This window comes from Staurois parvus, unplaced genomic scaffold, assembly GCF_062004578.1.
Source record: "Staurois parvus isolate SC_StPar_1 unplaced genomic scaffold, SC_StPar_1.0 ptg000716l, whole genome shotgun sequence".
Classification (NCBI taxonomy): Eukaryota; Metazoa; Chordata; class Amphibia; order Anura; family Ranidae; genus Staurois; species Staurois parvus.
This window is the reverse complement of record NW_028318512.1, coordinates 2,227,653-2,252,622: the sequence shown is the minus strand read 5'-3', so window position 1 is coordinate 2,252,622 and position 24,970 is coordinate 2,227,653. Positions and strand designations below refer to the sequence as shown.

At 41.4% G+C, this 24,970-nt stretch overlaps 1 protein-coding gene across 1 annotated transcript in view; it reads left to right on the top strand.

The window, feature by feature from the left end:
- LRP1B (LDL receptor related protein 1B) overlaps positions 1 to 24,970 on the top strand; it is a 2,076,109-nt gene that overhangs the window by 1,201,717 nt on the left and 849,422 nt on the right. The window contains exon 21 of the mRNA XM_089653623.1: positions 745 to 927. Coding sequence (XP_089509749.1) covers positions 745 to 927 — 183 coding nt within the window. The remainder of the gene's footprint in view (positions 1 to 744; positions 928 to 24,970) is intronic.

Here is a 24,970-nt window from a genome sequence, read left to right as displayed (position 1 = left end):
TACACTATATTATTATTATATTTTTGCAATATTTTTTACCATGAAAGTGGATTTACTCTTTAAGGCATGCTCAGGCACGGACTGACAACTCATGGGGCCCCCGGGCAATAGGGGATCAAGGAGCCCCTGTGTCCTTGCCCAAACTCAAAAAAGCCTATGAAAAAGGTACCAGGGGCATCTCATGGGGCCCCCTACTGACCCCGGGCCCTCGGGCAGAGCTTGATTTTCCAAATGGTCAGTCCGCCCCTGGGCATGCTGCATCAAAATGAATAGGCTGGCAAAGCATCTGAACACACAGAAAAACAGCTGTCACCATTTTGTATTATAAAAGTGCACCACAATGTGGATTATAGAGTACTGCAATCATGCCTGTGTTGCCCATTACTGTAGTTGTGCATTAGTGTGACATTCTACATGTCATCCTAATGAAATGAAATACCTCAGTCGCGTGTTACCGCAATGCATGGGTCTGAATGAACCTTTTAATGATTCTTCTCTAAGGACTTCATGGGAATAACTGCATTACCAAAATTTATCCTCAGGGAAAATGACGCACACATATACTGAACATATTTATGTTGTAAAAAATGCTAATTGGACCTGAGATTAAAAAAAAAGCTGATTTTTGATTGGTTGCTATAGGATAAAAGTAAATTTCCTCTGGCCGGTAAAGATGACTTGCTCTACTTCCGTAATAAGCATCTGTGCTCAGTGTTGATCTAACTGTAGTGTTTTCTTTTTCAGCAATGCCAGCTTTGGGATCTTGTGAAGGCAAACAGTTTCAATGTCAGCCAGATGGCAATTGTATCCCGGAACTGTGGCTATGCGATGGGGAGAAGGATTGTGAGGATGGCAGTGATGAGAAAGGCTGCAATGGAACTCTTCGGAAATGTGATGCCAAAACTAAGTTTGCATGTAGAAATACAGGTGAGCGCATGTCTGTGAAAGCAAGTATTTTCCATGAAACAAATGCAAGGCCAGCAGGTAACAGTGCACAGTATCAGAGTTCAATATTTAGAAAATTGGCATTTATTATTTCCTCCTTATGTGGCTTGTCTGAACACCTTGCATCAGGTATTGATATGTCTTTGAAGATTCTTATAGATCCAGGTCATGGTTTGGGGTATCTACTTGTATTAGTTGCTTGTATTACACGTTCTGTAATACTAAAGATGTTTTGTATCTTGTCCAAGCTACTTCTTTAGTTCCAGTAAGTGTTGAGAAGATCTTAATCGGGTCACCATGCAATGTGCAGATGTTGATTGTCCAAGAACAGGATGGGAGATGTGAACGTTTTGAAACCACCAAGTTCTAGTTACAAAATCTCATTTTTGGTGTTGGGTAGTCTGCATAAATATTAATTTCCTGATTTACATGGATAAAGGTGTAAATTGTCAAATTGCTGGGTAGAGATGTTAAAGCTGAATTCCACAAATTCAGCAACTTTGTAAAAAATGCAAAAAGCTGCCTGCCACATGGTGGGCTTATCTCTATTATTTATATTTATCTATTATATCTCCCCCTTCCTTTAGATTGTAAGCTCCAAGGAGCAGGGCCCTCACATTCCTTCTGTACTGTAATGTATTGTAATTGTACTGTCTCCCTTATATTGTAAAGCGCTGCACAAACTGTTGACACTATATAAATCCTGTATAATAATAATAATAATAATAATTATTATTATTATTTGACAGATTTATGGCTCTGCTGAAGGATACACTCTGCAGTCCAGTCTGTGAGAGAGGGGAGATGCACAGAGATCAGCTATGCCCACCTCTCCCCTCTGCTGCCCTTTCACAGAAGCCTTTGTATTTTGTGAATGAGTTCACATAATGCAAAGGGTTCTGTGATTGAGCAGGAGGAAGGAAGGGGAAGGCATAGTACCTGCACAGACACTAAACTTGAAGGGGCTGAGACCAGCCAAGGCCATAGTTGAAGCTCTGGAAGCTATGAAGCTGGAGCACAATAAACCTGTCAGATATAAATAAAAGAGATAAGCTCAGGAGGTGGTAGTTACCAAGTTGGACTTAACTCATAGAGTGACTTCTCTTTTTACAAAGTTGCTGAATTCATGGAATTCAGCATTAAGGAAGACCGATGTTGTCCAACTTTTGGGTAAATGTATAAGCAGAACCGGAGAACACAGGGATGTGACAGCCGCTGCAATGAGATTGAAGGCCTGGCGCCTAACCTGTGACCTTGGGACCTCCTGTGGCCCTTTCACACCTCTAATGCAGACAGTAATTTGGGTTTGGTGTTTACTCAAACCATTATTTTATTTTTTTTTTTCTTTAGACAGGCTTCCAGTAGTTAAATATCTGTATTCCTTTCACACTTACTTTTTTCTGTGTCATCCATAATTTTTTTGTTTAATTTATATTTTTTATTCTGATCCTTTTATAACCACTTGCCCTCTGGAAGATCTACCCCCCTTCATGACCAGGCCGTTTTTTTTTACTATACGGCGCTGCTCTACTTTAACTGACAATAGCGTGATCATGTGACAATGTATACAAATTAAATTTATATTTCACACAAATAAAGCTTTCTTTTGGTGGTATTTGATCACCACTGGGTTTTTTATTTTCTGCGCTATAAAAGAAAAGAGACCAAAATTTAAAAAAATAAAATAAAATTATATATATATAATTTTTTTCATAAGTTTAGGCCAAAATGTTTTCCGCTACATGTCTTTGGTAAAAAAAAATCCCTTCAGGTTAATAATTTTTAGTTTGTGTGAAAATTATAGCGCCCACAAACATGTTACATATACTGGAATTTTTCTTTTTATTTATTTTTTTTATACTAGTAATGGCGGCGAACAGCGACTTATAGTAGGACTGTGACAATAGGACGGGAATTCTGACACTAACTGAAACTGGGTGGGAATAGACTAACTGCCATTGACATCTCCAGTGACACTAATACAGTGGTCAGTGGTACTAATAAGCACTGTTACAGTACTAATGGCACTGGGCAGGAAGGGGTTAACATCTGGGGTGATCAAAGGGTTAACTGTGTGTTAGGGAGTGATTTTACTATGTACTGTGTGCTGTTTTGCTAGGGGACGTGCTGGTTTTCATCTGCTTTGCAGGGAGATAAAAACCAGTACATCCCCACTGATAGGAGAGAGATCTGTGTTGTTTACATTCACAGATCTCTCTCCTGTCAGTTGCTCCGCCAATTGCCATGTCCTGGCCATGAATCGCTGGCTGGGTCCCAGTGATTGACATGTACAGGGGCCAATGACAAAATGGGTAGGTGGGTGCTCGCATGCCGCTTAATTGTAAATGCAGAATCACATATATATATACATGATTGTGCACAGAGCAGCCACCCTGTCACAGTAAAACTGCGATAGGGTGGTCGGCAAGCGTATAATGGACCTTGCTGAGAGAAATGTAAGACCATGTTCACAAGGGCATACTTAAAAGGTATGCCCATGCGAGGGCCATGTTTGCCTGCAGGGGGATGAACAGGTGTTTTGTGTATCCCTGTACAGGCTGTCCCATTCATGTCAATTGGGATACAGTAGCTGCATGGATGCAGCCACTACTCCCATTTTGACAGCTGCAAGGGTGCAGGAGCATGCAGGCTTGAGTCCCTGAATGCAGCCAGTCTGCGTATGGAGACCCACACCTGCACAGATTTCAAACTGGGAGATGCGGATTTGTCTGTTTTTGTTGCATCCCAATTGACACGAATGGGAGTGCCTACACAAAGATCCATGGATCCCCTATAAATCCTTGTTTGGTCAAACATTATGCTTAAAGCAGAACTTTACCTGCCTCATCCCCCTCCTCTAACACTATGGGACACTTTTATGTGGGGTGGGGGGTTCAGGTACCTGGTTTTGCCATATACCCACTCTCCCGGTAATTCCACTGAAAGTCCTCCCCAGCCCGCAACATTCTGTTACATGTCACAGGTCCCAGGAAGCTGTGGGACTATTCCCAAAGCACAGTGCGATTCGCGAATGCACAGAGGGAAGCTGGCTATGAAGCCGCAAGGAATCACAGAGGGATTCCCTTAATAATAATGCTGATACTGAAAACCCAAAAACTGCTGAAGAACAGGTCCGGGGTGAGGACAGTGCTGGATCCCTGGACAGGTAAGTGTCCTTTTTTTAACCTCCCTAGCGGTCTGATTATGTCCATATTACTGTGTTCAAAGTGGTACATTTTTTTGCATGGAAATATGTTTTTTTTTTATTGTAGGCCTGTAATTTTTAGGAATAACTCACTGAAATCTGTCCGAACAAGAGTCTAGTAAACATCCCGGGTATGTTACAATTTGAAACACAAAATCATAAATTATAATTTAATAAATAATCATAAAAAATAATATAATAATAAATTTAATTCAATAATATAATCAAACCAAAAACACTGAAATTTGAAATAGAGCGCCAAGTTCGCACATCACTGAGCAAAGTCGCAAAATCGTTTTCAGTGTCTGATGACGAATTTCCCCCACGAATCATTATCACTCAATTCTGCAAGTGGTTCTGATTTACTATCGCTGTTCTCTAGCTGGTCTAAAACCGATTTTGACCTAAAGGGACGCTTTTTGGACGCCATGGACATTTCTCAGTTTCAAGGCAGAAAGAACAGTAAAAATGCAGGCAGGGCACAGGACAAAGCACTCGGGACAAAATGTATGTGAAATGGTTTGATACAGTAATGTTTTACTATGTGATTTTAGTGAATTTAGTGAATGTCACTTTTTGTCATTTTCAAATTTTCCGCCGTTCCGTCCCCCGTACATCCCGACGTCACAGGGGACGGAACCCAGATGACAGATGTTTGCATCGGCCGGAGGACATTGCCGGGGACACTGCAGGAGGGACATCGCAGGAGCGCAGGACAAGGAAAGAGAACAGATCCCAAAGCAGCGCCTCATAGTCCGAGTGTAGCTCGGGGTTACCACTTGTGGTACTGAAACTTTACCCCGAGCTACACTCGGGAATACCGCCAGGAGGGTTAAAGGAGTATTTGTAGCTGCTGACTTTTAATTCTTTTTTGTGGGGAGCTGAAGATCCTCTTTCTTGGATGTATGACATCATATGCTTAGGCATGGAAACCCCGAAGGAAATGAAGGATTGCAAAAAAAAAGGTTTAAACAAGTAAATATGATATACTTTCCTTTCTATTTACTAATGCTAGCAGCATAAGGATTAGAAAAAGACCACATTGACCGAGAGAGTGAAGTTCCACTTTAAAGTGTTACTAAACACACAACAGTAAAAACAAAGCAGTAAACCATGCTTGTCATACTCACTGTGGAACCTAAGGCAGGGGTGGGCAAACTGCGGCTCTCCAGCTGTTGTGGAACTACATTTCCCATGAGGCATTGCAACATTACAAAACTGACAATTACAGCTATGACTTGAAGGCATGATGGAACTTGTAGTCCTGCAACAGCTGGAGAGCTGCAGTTTGCCCACCCCTGATAAGGGGTTATTCATCTGCATCTGTGTAAAAAGGAAGTTTGATCCGGTCTTCTCTGATCTTCCCTTTCTTCCAGAGTTTCCAATCCATCTGCTGATAGTACAGAGCCCTAGGAGGTGCTCTGCACATGCTCAGTTTAGTGTATACGGGAGGCATCTTTTGCCTGCTTGCTAGACTGGGGGTTAAAGTCACAAAGACGAGCCACTCGTTCCCATTCTGTCCCCGGGGTTGATTCATCAACGTCGCTTACAAATGCCTTCTCAGCAACCCGATTATTTGCTAGAGAGGTTTTTTTTTGTTTTGGTTTTTTTTTGGGGGGGGGTGCATGTGATAAGCACAGGGCAAATCAGCAGCGGTCAGACAGAGGGTCAGGGGTCATGCAGCCTCAGAGAACAGTCAGAGGAGAATGAAACTCCTTCTACAAGCTTTAACCAGTGCTCAGCTGAACACTGATAGAAGTCACAAGGCTACTATATACTGCTGATGAGAAAAGGTATTTAGCAATTTTTATTAAAACAATTACATTTCCATATTCTGCGTTCTGTGGGACATTGGATATAGTGAATGCAGGGTCCTGGGTTTAGTAATACTTTATGTATGCCCATGTGAATGAGGGGCTATATCAGACATGGTGCCCAGACAACCAGGCCAAAGAATCAGAAAACAGCTATCTACATATTTACAGAACAAGTATAGAGATCAATGAGTTCTTCACCTGTAGATTTAGCTGTTTGCTTGATGTTTAGCTTTAAATACCAATTCTTATTTGTAGCTGTTGGGTGGAAATAGCAATACAGGCTTATATCCAGTCACACAATCCATATGTTCTCCCCGGTTATGGCTGAAATACTTCTGCCGCTGAGATATCCCTATGTGGTCGCGCCGACTTCAATGGAAACAAGTTTCTGTGAAATGTCACGTTGCCCAGGAGCTGCTCTGTTTCATTGTTTCGCCACACGCATTAAACAATCTGCATTGCTGTGCCATGGTTCATGTTGGACTACCATCTGGAACGAACAACACCTGGGCACCCCCGGGCACGTGCATACAGAGTGCTACATTTGCAGATCTCAGAAGAAAAATACCAAGTAAACAAGCATAAATTTTACCTGACAATTGCTTGGCTGTAACTGGAACAGCTGGTAATGCTCCCATAAAGTTGAAATATAATTGAGATGTATTTCCTCTTTAGTGATACTTAAAATAGAGTAAATAACTCAAGCTTTTCACAAATGGCCAGAGTAGGTTTTAATTCAGTTACTGTTCCTGTCTCGGAAGGTGGCTCAGTACGGTGAATTTTTGCAACACAAATGCAGAGTTTTTAAAGGACAATTCCAGCAAAGACAGCTATTGTACAGCATAGACACGAAGTACTGGGTTATCTGATTCAACCTGGGTTCACACTGGTGCGGTGCGGCCAGGGGCAGACTGATAACTCATGGGGCCCCCGGGCAATAGGGAATCATGAGGCCCCTGTGTCCTCACCCACACTCAAACCACACCCAAAAAAGCCTATGAAAGGTACCAGGGTCATCTCAATAGGGAGTCATGGGGGCCCCTGTGTTCTCACCCACACTCAAACCACACCCAAAAAAGCCTATGAAAGGTACCAGGGGCATCTCATGGGACCCCCAGGCAATAGGGAGTCATGGGGGCCCCTGTGTTCTCACCCACACTCAAACCACACCCAAAAAAGCCTATGAAAGGTACCAGGGGCATCTCATGGGGCCCCCAGGCAATAGGGAGTCACGGGGGCCCCTGTGTTCTCACCCACACTCAAACCACACCCAAAAAAGCCTATGAAAGGTACTAGGGGCATCTCATGGGGCCCCCTACTGACCCTGGGCCCTCGAGCAGTGCCCGAGTGCCCAAATGGTCAGTCTCCGGGCCCTCGAGCAGTGCCCGAGTGCCCAAATGGTCAGTCTCCCCCTGGGTGCGGCACATCACATGTGATTCGCACAGGATCCGTACCACATTCCTATGCAAATCACATGCGACTTCTGTGCGGTGCAATTTGAGGCATACATTTTGTATGGCTGAGATCACACTGCATCTGCATCAAAATGATACAGGATCCTTTTTTTTTCTCCGCACCAGAATCGGATCGCATGGGTATTCACACCCATGCGGTCCAATTCTGCACATCGCACCGCATTTTGCAAACTGATTTTGGGGTGTTGTTAACTTAACATACACACCCGCAGCGGTTCACATGAATGGGGTGCGATTGTGATGCGGTGTGGAAATTGCACAGAAACCAGTGTGAATTCCGCACTGCATCAGTGTGAACCCAGGCTAAACGGATATTCACTACAGTTGAATGATGCCCTTGCTATAGAGTAATTGTAGGCTATTTATGTACCTTCTGAAGCATGGCCAGAGAATTCTCAGAGATGGCATCATCCTATGCTAAGTGGCTAGCACTTCTGCCTAGCAGTACTAGGGTCATTGGGTTGAATCCCACAGCACTACCTGTCTGGAGTCTGCATGTTCTCCCTGTACAAGTTCTTCATTATTCTTTATGTAAAATTCTAGTTAGGGGATAAAAACTTTCATGATGATGATGTAGAATTTAGATGAAGAGAGAAGTGACAAGCAATTTTAGAAGTGTTTTACTCAAGATCCCACTTATTTTGTCACCACCAGAACAGAGGTTTTTTTTTTTTTTTTTTTAAGATTGGCACATTATCATCTACAAAAAATGAACTGAACCACACAAAATTAGACTTGTAGATTAAATCCTGATCTAAAGTTATGTTTGTGACCCTGCTAAGGAGATTTGCCCTAATTTCCTGTCCCTGGACATTTAACCACCTAAAGTGGAACTGCACTGCATCTGAGTTTCGAAAACCAAAAATGCTATATAATTCATTTTTAATATTCAAAACACACTCCATCCATCCATGTCTCCATGCTTTATTTTGCTGAGAAATCATTTTGAAAAACATCTCCTGGCATTTCCGGCAGTGGCCATCTTGAGTAAGGGCAGATTATTCATGTAGCAGTTACTTCCTGTAATCCATCTGTCCTTAGTTCAGGCATTGGCTGAGCTGAGAACCTTCCCTCCCCTCCTAAAGACTTCTGGGATGTATGACATCATTTGCTTAGGCATGGAAACCAGGAAGTAAATGAAGGAATGTAAAAAAAAAGGTTAAAACAAGTAAATATGATATACTTTCCTATCTATTTACTAATGCCACCATCATTAGGATTAGAAAACGCCCACGTTGACTGAGAGAGTGAAGTTCCACTTTAAAGTGTTACTAAACCCACAACAGTAAAATCAGTCTGTATATGCAGTAAAGCATGCTTGTTATACTTTGTGGAACCTAAAGGGTTAATCCTCTGCATTGTGTAAAACGGCTGTTTAATCCTGACTTCTCTGATCCTCCCCTTTTTCCAATGTCCCCCTTTTATCTAAGACATATGGTGTGGAGACATTGTGCACATACTCAGTTTGGTATGTATTGCTAGTGAGTGCATGTGATTAGCAGAGGGACAATCAGCACTGTCCAGACAGAGGTCGGGGGTTCTGCACCCTCCTAGAGCAAAATGAAAACTCCTCCTACAAGCTTTAACATGTACTTGGCTGAACACTGATAGAAGTCACAAGACTGCTCTAACTGCTGAAGAGAAAAGGTATTTATCAGTTTTTATTTACTAAAATAATTGCACTTCCATGTTCTGTGTACTGTGGGAGACCAGATAAAGTGAATGCAGGGTCCGGGGATTAGTAACACTTTAAGGACCAGGCTTTTTTTTGTCGCTTTTTGTTCACAGGAAACAATCTTTTTTTTTTTTTTGTTAAAATATTACTTAGAACCTCAAACATGATATCATTTTTTAAAGCAGAGGCCCCAGAGAATAAATTTGTGGGTTTTGCAATTTTTTATGTCACATGATATTTGCGCAGGATTTTTAAAACTTTTTTTGGGGGGCGAAATATACATTTTTTTAAATTTTAATGTGTAGTGCTACCCCCCCCCTCCCTTTAAGGAGCTGCTTATATATTTTCCACGGGCCCCCCCTGCTTCGCCTCACAGTCATGCATAGTGTATTCCTTCAGCCATACACACACTTCCGCTCATTTTCTTCAATGACAAGTCTAGGGGATGTTTTGTTTTTGGAGTGTTATTGTAGAACTAGGGATAGGGATGGGGAATTGTAGTAGGATACTCCAAAATTAGAACACTGAGAACATCTAGCTGATCTCTTACAGTAGTTGAGCACTTATGAAATCTTGGCTGACTGTAGATAGCAGACTTCTCTTGTGAAATATAGCAACAAGTAGTTTAGGAGTGAGAAAATTCCCTTTTTGCAGTAGTAGCAGTTAGAGGACTGAGCTCCTCAGGTATAAACCAGTTATGACAGACTGTGACAGCCTAAAGGTAACATAGTTGAGCAAAGTCCTTTTGCAGTAGCAACACTCAGACAAGCTCTTCAGAACACTAGCCAGTGTTCCCTTTTTCCAGACCCACACTGACTATCAAACACCAGAGGGGTAGCAAGCACACAGAGTCCCCAAGATCTCTCAGTGTCTATACTCACAAGTCCAAGGACAGAATGGTTCCCTCCTTCCAATCCTCCAAGTGATTTTCTCAAATGTGAACAAACCAATCTTTTGGCAGACAACTCCCCTCAATCAGCTTACTGAAGAACCTAAGGTCACTTTCTCTAACTTCAGGCCCTCAGGTCGACTTACCTGAGGCTACATGGCAGCAAGTGCCAGGTGAGGCAGCCTGCCTCCAGCCTGGCTTGGTACAATCCACTCCTGGGAAATACACTGAACCCATGTACTCTCAGAACATAAATATCACTTCCCAGCATGCAATGGGACTGCCTTCCCCTGCAATTATTCAGGGCTGTATCCATATTCTTCCTGTCCATTAGCCTAGCCCCTACCCATGTTCCAGAAGGCTCTCAGAGCTTCCTGAAGGTGGGCAGAACTCAGATAAACTCCAACAGCACCAGAGCAGCATTATGTGACTCTTGTGGGGGTTAGCTCAGGTGGGGGATCACCTTCCCTGCGAAAAAGGTAGCCCAGACGACAGGTCTTTCTTAAAAATCTGACTTGTAGCCAGTTTTATTTAAAAGGTTGCATGCATCATAAACAAAACAGAGCAGAAAATAAACCCTCGCCATCCAGGCACTAACTAAACAGAGGAGATTCCTATTTCACAGGTGAAGGGCTTCTCCCTGTCACCAACAAAACGGTGTGCAAACCTTTTCCTTTCTTGTACAAAGCAAACTCATCCACAGCGCTCTCGGGTGTGGCTCCCTGAGTCCCAGGCCAAGATCAACTTCTTGTTCCAGCGCTGCTTTATTTATATCACCTGCTGGTGGCTATCAGTGGACAACAAAAGCTGGTCAAGAACCGACACCGCCAGACTCCACCTTAGTCTCCCAGGTATGAAGGCATGTGAGGTGACACATAGCATTCATCAATCACCTCGCCTTTCGTAATGTCACACTCTCTATAACCTTATTGAAAATTCTAAAATTAGGGAAAGTGAAGGGCCTCTTTTACATTGTGGGTCAGTGACAAAGTGACCTACTATATCGAATGTCAGTGGAGAAGGGTCTCCCCTGTATTGGCAGTCACCAGAGACGGGCTGCTTACTATTATGTTAGTAGGACAAGGGTCCTGACATTGATGGACAGCTGTATACATTCATAGTGTCTTGGTTCCTTTCTGTATACATTCACAGTGTCTGAGATCTTCTTTGTTTTATACGTTTTCCGTTTATAATTAGGCAGTCCTTGCTATAATTCATCCTATGTTGTAATCCTATGTATATTGTACATTTTTCATAGACGTTTATGGTATCTGACCCTTATCGGTATTTATTTTGGGTCCCATTCTCTTAATCTATATTATATTATATATTTTATTATATTATTTTTTTTCCATATACATGAGTAATTTATGTATTATTCATTATATTTATCTTCTCTTTTATATATTCCTTTTATATACAGGTGAAACTCAAAAAAATTAGAATATCGTGCAAAAGTTCATTTATTTCAGTAATGCAACTTAAAAGGTGAAACTAATATATGAGATAGACTCATTACATGCAAAGCAAGATAGTTCAAGCCATGATTTGTCATAATTGTGATGATTATGGCTTATAGCTCATGAAAACCCCAAATCCACAATCTCAGAAAATGAGAATATTGTGAAAAGGTGCAATATTCTCGGCTCAAAGTGTCCCACTCTAATCAGCTAATTAAGCCATAACATCTGCAAAGGGTTCCTGAGCCTTTAAATGGTCTCTCAGTCTGGTTCAGTAGGAATCACAATCATGGGAAAGACTGCTGACCTGACAGTTGTGCAGAAAACCATCACTAACGCCCTCCATAACGAAAGAAAGCCTCAAAAGCTAATTGCAAAAGAAATTGGATGTTCCCAAAGTAGTGTATCAAAGCACATTAATAGAAAGTTATGTGGATTGTAAGCTCGAAAGAGCAGGGCCCTCGATCCCCTCATGTTTTGCATTGTATTGGTATTGTTCTGTCACATGTTCTGTCCCCCTTTGTAATGTACAGCGCTGAGCGAACTATTGGCGCTTTATAAATACTGTATAATAATAATAATATAATAATGTGGAAGGGAAACGTGTGGAAGAAAAAGGTGCACAAGCAGCTGGGATGACCACAGCCTGGAGAGGATTGTCAAGAAAAGGCCATTCAAAAGTGTTGGGGACTTTCACAAGGAGTGGACTGAGGCTGGAGTCAGTGCATCAAGAGCCACCACACACAGATGGATCCTGGACATGGGCTTCAAATGTCGTATTCCTCTTGTCAAGCCGCTCCTGAACAACAAGCAACGTTAGAAGCGTCTTACCTGGGCTAAAGAAAAACAGACCTGGTCTGTTGCTCAGTGGTCCAAAGTCCTCTTTTCTGAAGAGAGCAACTTTTGCATCTCATTTGGAAACCAAGGACCAAGAGTATGGAGGAAGAATGGAGAGGCACACACTGCAAGATGCTTGAAGTCTAGTGTGAAGTTTCCACAGTCGGTGTTGATTTGGGGAGCCATGTCATCTGCTGGTGTTGGTCCACTGTTCTTCATTAAGTCCAGGGTCAACGTAGCCGTCTACCAGGAGATTTTGGAGCACTTAATACTTCCTTCCGCAGACGAGCTTTATGGGGATGCTGACTTAATTTTCCAGCAGGACTTGGCAGCTGCCCACACTGCCAAAAGCACCAAAACCTGGTTCAATGACCGTGGGATTACTGTGCTTGATTGGCCAGCAAACTCGCCTGACCTAAATCCCATAGAGAATCTATGAGCATTGCCAAGAGAAAGATGAGAGACATGAGATTGAACAATGCAGAAGAGATGAAGGCCGCTATTGAAGCATCCTGGTCTTCCATAACACCTCAGCAGTGCCACAGGCTGATAGCTTCCATGCCACGCCACATTGAGGCAGTAATTGCTGCAAAAGGGCCCAAACCAAGTACTGAGTACATATGCATGCTTATACTTTTCAGACGTCCAATATTGTTCTATGTACAATCCTTGTTTTATTGATTCCATGTAATATTCTAATTTTCTGAGATTGTGGATTTGGGGTTTTCATGAGCTGTAAGCCATAATCATCACAATTATGACAAATCACGGCTTGAACTATCTTGCTTTGCATGTAATGAGTCTATCTCATATATTAGTTTCACCTTTTAAGTTGCATTACTGAAATAAATGAACTTTTGCATGATATTCTAATTTTTCGAGTTTCACCTGTATGTATTTTATCCTTCTGTTGTGCCTTTTATGTATTGTCTTAATAGATGGGTTTTCACTTAGTATTATTATTTCACTGTCCCTTTAATCTTTGCTGGGTATTGTTGTCTCACGATGACGGCGTGTCTCTATTTAAGTTTCACCTATCACAAGTACCATCAGACCTGTAGTAGGAGCTATAGGCTCCGAGCGCATAGCCTGTTTCTATTGTCTGTGTTCCTGGTATCATCCACATCTGTCCTTCCACCTCTTCCTGCGATTTCATTTCCACCAGTAAATTTCATGCTGGTTGGCGTGGACTCTTCCTGGTTTAGACGCCGTTGGACCGGTTCCACTGTACTCCAACACATCAGGGAGTTCTCCCCTACTGCACAAACGGCTCCATACCATCTCAGCCTATATCCATGGCATGACCTATAGTATCTGCAGGACGGAGAGGAGTGGTCATATCCTATAATCCTATATTATTAAATAGAGCATTTACTACTGTACTTAGACTGGCACCTCCTGTTTTCTTCTTTCATGACTTTGCAAAGTACACAGTTTATTTGCCTTTTGTAAATCAACCCCAAAGTGTCAGTTCCCCATTCTCTGTTCCCCTGTAATGAGTTCACCAAGGAGCCCACATTAAAAAGAACGAAGACTTTAGATAGTGTAATACTATTAAATAATACAATTTATTTTTAGTCCAGTTAAAAACCTACCCACAAACACTAAAAATATGTTGCCCATCAATTATGCACTTCATAAGTGTTGCTTGTGCCAGACTGCTCACCTCCCTCCAGTGTGCCTAACACTCGGCATCTCCATTGCCATATGTTCCGGTAATCACTTCCAGGTTGGGGTCTGACATCACTTTTCGTTGCCGTGCGGTTTGACCCCAACAAATTTTCTCCTTGCAATTTTCTCAAAGGGCTCGAAGCAGCACCCTCTTAGATGGGTGCTAGGTTAGATAAATTATTATAAGCTATTAGCTCCACTGTAGTAAATTGAGCTGTTTGTGATTATTTTGGGCTATGGATTATTTGTGATTATTTTGGGCTGTTCTGTGTCTCACTGGTTGCAGGATTGGCTGCTTCCCCCTACCTTCTGAAGGATTCTGGAAGTAGTGGGTTGTCAAATCAGCAACTGAATATTTATGCAAACCCAACCAATCCCTGGGGGAGAGTGCCCAAATGTTGGCTGGGAGAGAGCATACATAGTCTGGGCCTGGAACAGAGGGGTTCTTGTCCAGGAAGACAACTATAAAGTACAGTATGTATTTAGGAATGAAATGTACTTCTTCTATATCCAGAGTATAAATATACTAGTTGCTAGTCATGCAATTCTTCTTCTCTGGAAGGAAGCAATAGCTTACATCCCATTTTCTCTTATAGCAAATTATATATTCTTTTTGCACAGTCAGTAGCCTGTATACTACATTGTTCTATATTAGAGTCGTAAACATAACTGAGAGTCACTTGTGGGGTCAGGATGGTTAATAACACCCTTATAGTGCTAGATAAACATTGTATTATTTCTCTATGTCAGTGAATCACGAGAGACTTGCCCCCATTCAGTCATGTGCGTATCAGTGCAGTTTGAATAATGCCATCAGGGGATACACACGACAAAGATCCAGAAACAAAATATATCTATATCATGCTGTCTGCTGTGCTTATCATATCTCTATGATCCAGATTAAGTGTTGCTTGATATGCGCTGTAAACTCAAAATTAGATTGAACGTCTGAGTTTTCTTTCTCCCATGTCTTATTTTAGAAGCATGGAATAAATGTTATATTTAGCAGAAGAAAAGTCAGGACTGGATAAATATAGCTCTTCCAAAGTGAAAAAACAGTCACTTTTCTTAACCAAATTTGTATGGTAAATCGTTATTTTGCTACTAGACTTTTCAATTAAAAGAAAAAGCACAACTTTTGACCAAGCTATGGATATTTATGTTACATACTCTTAACAAGCAGGAAACACTTTTAAAAAAAATCCCTTACTGACTTCTGTAGCTGCTGTCACTGTAAACCAATTCATCCTCAAATTTACAGCATAAGTGCTGAAGGGAGTTTTTTGAGGATGATAGGGTGGCCAACTGTATCAAACTCATCAGAAAGAGTATGAGTACAGAGTAGGGGCCATTGATTTTAGAGGTTAGTAAGTCATTAGTGAGTTTTTAGTGAGGGCAGGTTTTATGGAGTGTTGCAGGCAAAAGCTGGACTAAAAAGGTTTGAGAAAGTTGTTGTCAGTCAGGTAGTATCTCAGACAGTTGTAGACTAGACATTCTAGAAATTTGGAGGTGAATGGGAAGAAAGAGATTGGTCTTAATTTGTTAAGACTGGTGGGGTCCAGCAAGGGCTTTTTAAATATTGGGGCAATCAATTCACGTTTTGGAGGGTTGGGGAAAACACAAAGAGAAGGTGAAATACTGAAGATGTGAGTTAGGGAGCATAGAACAGAGCAAGAAAGTAATCAATGTAGTAATGAAGGAAGATGATCCAGGGGGTGGGTAGTTAGGTGGGTATCAGAAAGAAGTTTAGCAATGTCCTCTGTGGTAATGGAGTTTAATAAGAAAAGTATTGAATGTGATCATAGACGTATGTTAGGTACAAAATTTAGACAGTGGATTTCTGGACCCCCTGGAAAAGCCCTCCCTGGACCCCACCAACATGAACAACTTAAGACCCATCTCCCTGCTGCCATTTACCTCTAAACTCCTAGAACCCTTAGTCTACAATCACCTGAGCTCCTACCTCACCAACAACAACCTTCTTGTCCCTTTACAGTCTGGCTTTCGCTCTCTACACTCCACTGAAACTGCCCTACTAAAACTCACTAATGATCTACTAACTACTAAAACCAATAGCCATTACTCCATACTCTTACTACTTGACCTCTCTGCGGCTTTTGATACAGTTGACCATCCCCTCCTCCTCAAAAAACTCCACTCTCTTGGCCTCAGAGACTCTGCTCTCTCCTGGTTCTCCTCCTACCGATCGCAGTGCTCCTTCAGGGTTGCCTATAATGCTGCCTCATCCTCTTCACTCCCTTTTTCTGTAGGGGTTCCTCAAGGTTCTGTCCTTGGACCCCTTCTCCATCTACACCTCCTCCCTTGGTCACTTGATAAACTCCCATGGCTTTAAGTACCATCTCTATGCTGATGACACACAAATCTATCTTTCTACCCCTCACCTCACCCCCTCAGTCTCCTCTCGCATTACTAACCTACTAAGTGACATATCAGCATGGATGTCTCTCAATTTCCTCAAACTCAATATTTCCAAAACTGAGCTCTTAGTATTCCCCCCAGCCCATGCCCCCTCCCCTGACTTCTCCATCAAGATCAATAATGCAATCATCAGTCCCTCCCCTCATGCCAGGGTACTAGGTGTAATTCTAGACTCCCATATGTCCTTTCAGCCCCAAATCCAATCACTGTCCAAATTGTGTAGACTTCACCTCCACAACATCTCCAAGATATGACTGTTCCTAACCTCGGAAACCACTAAGCAACTTATTCACTTCCTTGTTATCTCGCCTTGACTATTGTAACTCCCTCCTCATTGGCCTACCTCATCGCAGGCTATCCCCTCTTCAGTCTATCATGAATGCTGCTGCCAGACTCATCCACCTTACTAACCGTTCTGTATCTGCCACCCCTCTCTGCCAATCCCTCCACTGGCTTCCCATTGCCCAACGGATAAAATTCAAAACACTAACCATAACGTATAAAGCCATTTATAACTCTGCCCCAAATTACATCACCGATTTTGTCTCTAAATATCACCCAAACCGTACTCTCCGCTCCTCGCAAGACATCCTACTCTCTATCTCACTTGTCTCCTCCTCCCATGCTCGTCTCCAGGACTTCTCCAGAGCTTCCCCCATCCTCTGGAACTCTCTACCCCAATTTATCAGACTATCACCTACTCTGCTCACTTTTAGGTGATCTCTGAATATCTCTTCAGGGAAGCCTATCCTGCCCTCAGCTAATACTGGAATCTTCTACTCTTCCAACCAGTCCATCTCCCACAGTTACTGCCTTTTGTACCACTAGCCCATCCCTCCTAGACTGTAAGCTCCAAGGAGCAGGGCCCTCCTTTCCCTCTTGTATTGAACTGTATTGTTACTGTATTGTCTCCAGTTATATTGTAAAGCGCTGAGCAAACTGTTGGTGCTATATAAATCCTGTATAATAATAATATCTCACAATGAATTGCATCAGTCTTGTTTTGAAATGGCTGGCAATGTTCTGGGCAGTGAATGAGCTAGTGGACAGAAGCAATGCGAATCAAAGTAGAGAGTTAGTTATAGAAAGTTGACAAGCACTAGATGGTAAGGTGTTTTAATGAGAGTGATGGAATAGTTCTGTTTGGCTGCACGGAGGCAGGAATTGTACTGTAGGAGGCCATATTTATATTAGACAAAGTCTTGTTGGGATTTTGTTTTACAACACAGTTGCTCAAGAGCACAGCTATGTCCTTTGAGACCTGTGATGTCATCTGTTTGTCAGTGTTATGAGGACTAATTCTGTGTGTAGTAGGGAGAGTGTGTCCAAATAGGATGAGAATTAGCTGTTCTCGACAGGAGTTGCCAGATTGGGGAAGGACAGGGATGAGATCTTGTCATAGAGGTAGTCTGCTGCAAAGTAGAGAAGAGAAGGATTAAAGTGGTGAAGGTTTCTACGGGTAACTGTTTGTTAGTTGAAGGGTGGTGGGTTGAAGACAGAGATAACATGAAACTGAGGTTGGGATCGGATGAAGGAAAAAAGGTGTAGGAAAGGTAGGAAAATACAAGGTCAAGGGTGTTGCCATCAGAGTGAGTAGAATTGTGTGTCCATTGCATTAGTTCAAAAGAAGAGGTTAGATTAAGGAGCTGAGTGATAACAAGAATGTTAAGGTCACCAAGGCTGATTGTGACTTAAAGGTCATTTCTTCTCTTGTGAACATTGAGGACAAATGGTTCCACGGTGTCTACAGCTACAGAAGGTCATGTGAGCTTGTTTTAAAGCTCATTTGTTAGGATTCTGTTTATACTTCAGTGTCCATAGCCTGGCCACAGGTTTATTTTAAAGCCCATCTCTAGGCAAATATCAATAGGGTTGAGGTGCAGGCCGCTTAAGTTTCTCCACACTTGTCAAATCATGTCTTTATGGAGATGGCTTGGTGCACATGGATACAGTCATGCTGAAAAAGAAATGGGCCTTCCCCAAACTGCCACCACAAAGTATAAAGCCAACAATTTCTAAAATGTCTATGTAAATGGTAACATTACTGTAACTGTATCTTTCCCTGGAAGCGCCTAAACTAGTTTGGTAGGGTATCCACATACTTTTGGCCATATATGTTGATGTGATAGTCAGATCATATAGTGTAGAAAGCAGTAGGCCTCAGCATCAGGTATGCTTGCACAATATATCTGTAAGCATGTCATACATGAACTGTCAAAAACAACAACTCGCATGATGTTTCAATACAAGATATCCTAGAAAATATAGCTTGGCCGTTATAATATCCTTTTCTACAAGGCCTTGCCTTCATTTGATGATATATTGCTCATGTAGTAGGACACGGTGGCTTTTCTCCTCCATTTAAAAAAAAAGTATTTTGTTTTCATTAAGGCAATAGGAAAGCACCAAAACAAACATATCCACCATTCTGTATCTCTAAAATACATTAAAGAGATGGAATGATGTTGTTGTGGAAATAACACCAATTTGCTATGGGATATAGCCAATTTACTTTGCACCGGTTCTTTCTTAAATCAGCCATTAGACTCATTGCTGTCTTCTGCCTGCTGATTGCCCTCTCGGTCTAATCGAGGTGTCAGGTAAGAGAAGACTGGTGATGCGTCAGGACGGCTGAGCTAAATGCATATATCTACATAATAAAATGCTAAAAATTCTCACATTCCTCTATCTTTCTAATTACCAGATGTCATATGTTTTACAGAGCACGTTTAAAAATCAATATGAGTGTTTTAAATTAAAAAGGAAAAAAAAAACATGCGTTATAGAGCCGGGTGCACAGTGTAAATTAAAGACAGGCAGTCATGTCCAATATGAGTCTCCGTGTCAGACTCAATTTATCTACGTTATTAACATCTCGGGGTTACTTAGTGTACAGATCAGATGAATGCACCATGGATCAAAGTAATTATTTTACTTACTTTATTAGATTACTGTAGCTGTTAGATTATCTTAAATGATGGTTTTAAATTGAAAAAAAAAAATGCTGACCATCGTCTGGAAAAATCTATCATCTATAATTTATCAATGAATTGTATGACTAAGATCAGAGGGCCAAGGGGAGTGGGAATCTGCAGGAGTCACAAACTACAATAGACTTACTATGGTTTTATGATTCAGCTGTTAACTTCTTATGTCAGAAAAAAATTAGCAAGTGCCATTGTTACCACATGTTACAGAATACAAAAAAGCAGGATAAAATAAACAGCACTGTGCCCTTTCATGTCTACCAGCCATAGTTTATCCTTGTACTGTTAGCAAGATAAGTAAAAATAAAGTTTGAAAGTTCATAAGCAAGGATACTCCACCTCTGATAAAATATATATATATATATATATACACACACACGCACTATATTGCTAAAATTATTGGGACACCCCTCCAAATCATTGGATTCAGGTGTTCCAATCACCTCCATGGCCACAGGTGTATAAAATCAATCACCTAGGCATGCAGACTGCTTCTACCAACATTTGTGAAAGAATGGGTCACTCTCAGGAGCTCAGTGTATTCAAGCATGGTACCGTGATAGGTTTTCTCCTGTGCAGTAAGTCCATCCTTGACATTTCCTTGCTACTAAATATTTCGCAGTCAAAGGTTAGTGGTATTATAACAAAATGGAAGCAACTGGGAACAGCAGCAACTCAGCCATGAAGTGGTAGGACACGTAAAAGGACAGAGCGGGGTCAACGCATGCTGAAGCGCACAGTGCCAAAAGTCGCCAACTGTCTGCAGAGTCAATAGCTAAAGACCAACAAACTTCGTGTGGCCTTCAGATTAGCACATCAGTGCATAGAGAGCTTCATTGAATGGGCTTCCATGGCTGAGCAGCTGCATCCAAGCCTTACATCACCAAGTGCAATGCAAAGTGTCAGATGCAGTGGTGTAAAGCATGCTACTACTGGACTCAAGAGCAGTGCCTGGCAATCCGATGGACGTGTCTGGGTTTGGTGGATGCCAGGAGAATGGTACTTGCCTGACTGCATTGTGCTGAGTGTAAAGTTTGGTGGAGGTGGGATTATGGTGTGGGGTTGTTTTTCAGGGGGCTGGGCTGGGCCCCATATTTCCAGTGAAGGGAGACCTTAAAGCGTCAGCTTACCAGGACACTGTTGACAATTTCATGCTCCCATCTTTGTGGAAACAGTTTCTGGATGGCCTCTTCCTGTTCCAGCATGACTGCTCACCAGTGCACAAAGCAAGGCCCATATTGACATGGATGAGTGAAACTGGGGTGAAGAAACTTGACTGTCCTGACCTCAACCGGACAGAACAACTGACAAATGAATTAGAGCGGAGACTGTGAGCCAGGCCTTCTTGTCCGATAGCAGTACTTGACCTCACAAATGTGTTTCTGGAAGAATGGTCATACATTCCCATACACACTCCTAAACCTTGTGGACAGCCTTCCCAGAAGGGTTGAAGCTGTTATAGCTGCAAAGGGTGGGCCAACTCAATATTTTACCATGCGGACTAAGACTAGGATGCCATTAACCTCCCTGGCGGTATTGCCGAGTGTAGCTCGGGGTAAAGTTTCTGTACCAAAAGCGGTAACCCCGAGCTACACTTGGGCTTACCATGCGGCGCTGCATAGGGAGTTCCTGCAGAGCTTACCTTGTCATTCGCTCCCGCGATGTGTCCCCTGCAGCGTCCCCGGCCATCTCCTCTGGCTGATGCCGGCATCCGGCTTCTGTGTTCCGGTCCCTGTGACGTCGGGACGTACGGGCACCGCCGGCGGCGGGAAATTTGAAAATTTTAAAAAAATTTCATTTTTTTTCAAAACAAATTTTACATAGTAAAACATTGCTGTTTCAAACCATTTCACATACATTTTGTCCCGAGTGCTTTGTCCTGTGCCCTGTCTGCATTTTGACTGTTCTTTCTGCCTGGAAACTTAGAAAAGTCCATGGCGTCCAAAAAGCATCCATTTAGGTCAAAAGCGGGTTTAGACCAGCTAGAGAACAGCGATAGTAAATCAGAACCACTTCCAGAATTGAGTGATAATGATTCGTGGAGAAATTCGTCATCAGACACTGAAAACAATTTTGTGACTTTGCTCAGTGATGTGAGAACTTGGCGCTATATTTCACATTTCAGTGTTTTTGGTTTGATTATATTATTGAATTAAATGTATTATTATTATATTATTATTTTTTATGATTATTAATTAAATTATAATTTATGATTTTGTGTTTCAAATTTTATCATATCCGGAATGTTGAATAGACTCTTGATCGGACAGATTTCAATGAGTTATTCCTAAATATTACAGCCTACAATAAAACAACTACATATTTCCATGCAAAATAATGGTACCGCTTTCAGCACCAAAAATCTGAAATAATCATACCGCCTGGGAGGTAAAAGTTCATGTGTGTGTAAAGGCGGGTGTTCCAATACTTTTGGCAATATAGTGTTATAGTGTGTGTATGTGTGTATATATATATATATATATATATATATATATATAATTATTTTAATTTTATTTTTTTTGTATATGTTAAGACTTATGCTAACACAGCACATGGGAGTCCTAACTGATTGGAGACTTTCCTGTGAACTATTATGGGTAAAACCTGGTACACATGGTAGGTTTTTTTTTTGTTCAACCCAGCAGGCTGAATTAAAAAAAATACTGAGAAGCTTGCGAGGAGGTCTCTGTAGTAACTATTGTATGAAATGTTAATACAGCGATCTTCTCGCTAAGCTATTGTGTTCTGACAAGGGGACTCCTCCCCCCTTTCCTTCCAGAGTACACTGGTCAGCACTTGCAGCATTGGCTGAGAGCGCTGATTGGATGCTGATCAGCTACTGGTTTTGCAGCATGCTCGCGCAACAGAAGCCAGTCGTGAGATTGGCTTCTGTCAGACAATGCCGTTTTTTTCTGCACCTGCTGAATTCTGCCAATATTTGGCCCATGTTTGGAGCTTAGAACTCATCTGATGACTCCAATCAGTCTTCTCTATTGGATGTCTGTTCTGATCTTTAATTGACCCTTTCCCTACTAAAACAACTGCATCTTTACAGTGACAACAAATGCTTCTGTTGTGATAGATAGATAGATAGATAGATAGATAGATAGATAGATGTCTAGATAGATAGATGTCTAGATAGATAGATGTCTAGATAGATAGATGTCTAGATAGATAGATGTCTAGATAGATAGATAGATAGATGTCTAGATAGATAGATAGATAGATAGATAGATAGATAGATAGATAGATAGATAGATGTCTAGATGTCTAGATAGATAGATAGATGTCTCGATAGATAGATAGATGTCTCGATAGATAGATAGATAGATAGATAGATAGATAGATAGATAGATAGATTTTGTTGACCGCTGTCAGCTGCAAGGCTTAAAACATGAGCTAGATATCCAACAAGCTTAATCTTTTACATATTACCCTACACATACATTAAAACAAGTTCAGGTTCTGTTCCCAAATCCAGATACCACCCCCTCCCCATTTTCTGCCCCCTCCTCAGCCTTTTTCCTACTTCTTCAGTCTTGTTGCATGACATCATGGGGGATATTTATCAAGACTGGAACACTCAGAATTTGATCCAACTGTGCATTATGTCCAATCAGCTTCTAACCTCAGCTCGTTCAATTAAGCTTTAGCAAAAAATAAAAAAATGGAAGCTAACTGGTTTCTATGCAGAGTTGCACCAGATTTTGTACTCTCCAGTTTTAGTAAATAATCCCTTGCGCATCCTCTATTTCCTTTGGTTACTAAACAGGTCCTAAATTCTGCAGAGAATAGAACCACTTTAATTCTCTGCATCATTCTCTTGTGAGCTCAGGGTGGCTCTATGATAAACCCCAAAAGGGCTGGTTCATTGATGTCATGGGTTCAGAAGAAGGGCGGTGAATAATGATGCTGAATTGGTGAAAAGGCGTGTCTGTTGGGGAATAACATTGCAGATAGGATGAGTATTGCAGCAGAAGCTGATCTTATATTTCAGTCCCTAGAGGAAAGTTATTTATTTATTTATTCATTTGTAACCTGTAATTTGGCTTTAAGGTAAACCCAGTTACTAAAATGTAATGTCAAAACTTTTTTTCAGTCTTTTTTTAAATATGCTGCTTTCATGAAAATAATACCCCATGCACCCCAGGTGCAGCTTTCAAGTAGCTCTGCCAACACACATTGCACTGGGGCGGCACAGTGGCTTAGTGGTTAGCACATCTGCCTTGCAGTAAATGGGTCATGGGTTCGATTTCCGACCATGGCGCCTCCTGCATGGAGTTTGCATGTCCCCCCTGTGCTTGTGTGGGTTTTCTCCAGGTACTCCAGTTTCCTCCCACACTCCAAAGACATTCTGGTAGGTTAATTAGCTCCTGTCTAAATTGTCCCTAGTATGTATATGTAGGAATGTGAATTAGGGACTTTAGATTGTACGCCCCTTGAGGGTTAGGGACTGATGTGAATGTACAATATATATGTAAAGTGCTGCGTAAATTGACAGCGCTATATAAGTACCTGCAATAAATAAATGCTCTGCCATTGCCACTATCTGTAGCTAACACTGGAGCAAGTGCCTGCAGATGGAAAGTGGCTGAAAAAGCCTGGGGGAGATGGGCAAAAGGATGCAAAAATGTCTGAACAAAATGAATGCAGGATTTTATGAAAAAAAATGCAATTTTTGTAATGATAAAAAGTGCTTTATCAAATTAAATGCGATCCAGTTAGAGTTACATTTACTATCTCACTCTGATAACATGGCCTCAAACTGATCCCTTCTACATGTATAGCAAAAACAATTAATTGAAAAGACTATACATTCCCTTTAAGTACTTAAAGGTTAAATAGTGTGTATGGTTGCCATTTATATAATTATTTCAATAAAAAAAAAACATATTAGAATTAAAATAAAAAGCCTATTCAGTTAAATTACCATTTGTATGATCCGGGATGTATTAAGGGAAATCTTTGGTGCCAGTGGGCAATTTAGAAATAATGAGAATGCTTGAATATTCATTTAAGGGGCTGCACTAATTACACCAACATTTGCTCTCTGTGATTGTGGAGCAGTTAGCCTAGTTTGGGACTTGCCTTACAAGTCGTGTTGTCATAGTAGACGTGATGTCTGTCCTCACAACAAGCTCTTATTTCCTCTTCTGTAGCTCCTCTGAAGTGTTGGAGCTGTATATAGACTAATTGTGCCTTGGAGTACTCTTATACTACCTGTCTCTGTCCCATGCGACTTCCCAGGCAATTGACCTGACACAATATACAAGCCATACCGGGCTTTACAAACTCACTGAAGCAGCAATTGGAGAGAAATCAATTTTTTTGTTTCTTTTGGTCCTTTGAAACTTTGCATTAAATCATACGGGCTGCTGTTTATCCTCTTCAGTGTGGTATAATTGTGGAAACCCATGCGTGAGTCCTTGAATAAATCATTTTTTATGTTGTTAGTAGAAATTAATCCACCGTTAAATATATTTTTATGATTTTAAGCCTTTTTGTTGACAATGTTTTCATTGCTGTTGCTTTCCCAAAACCAAGTGAAAAAGCCCAAGATAATTTTAAAT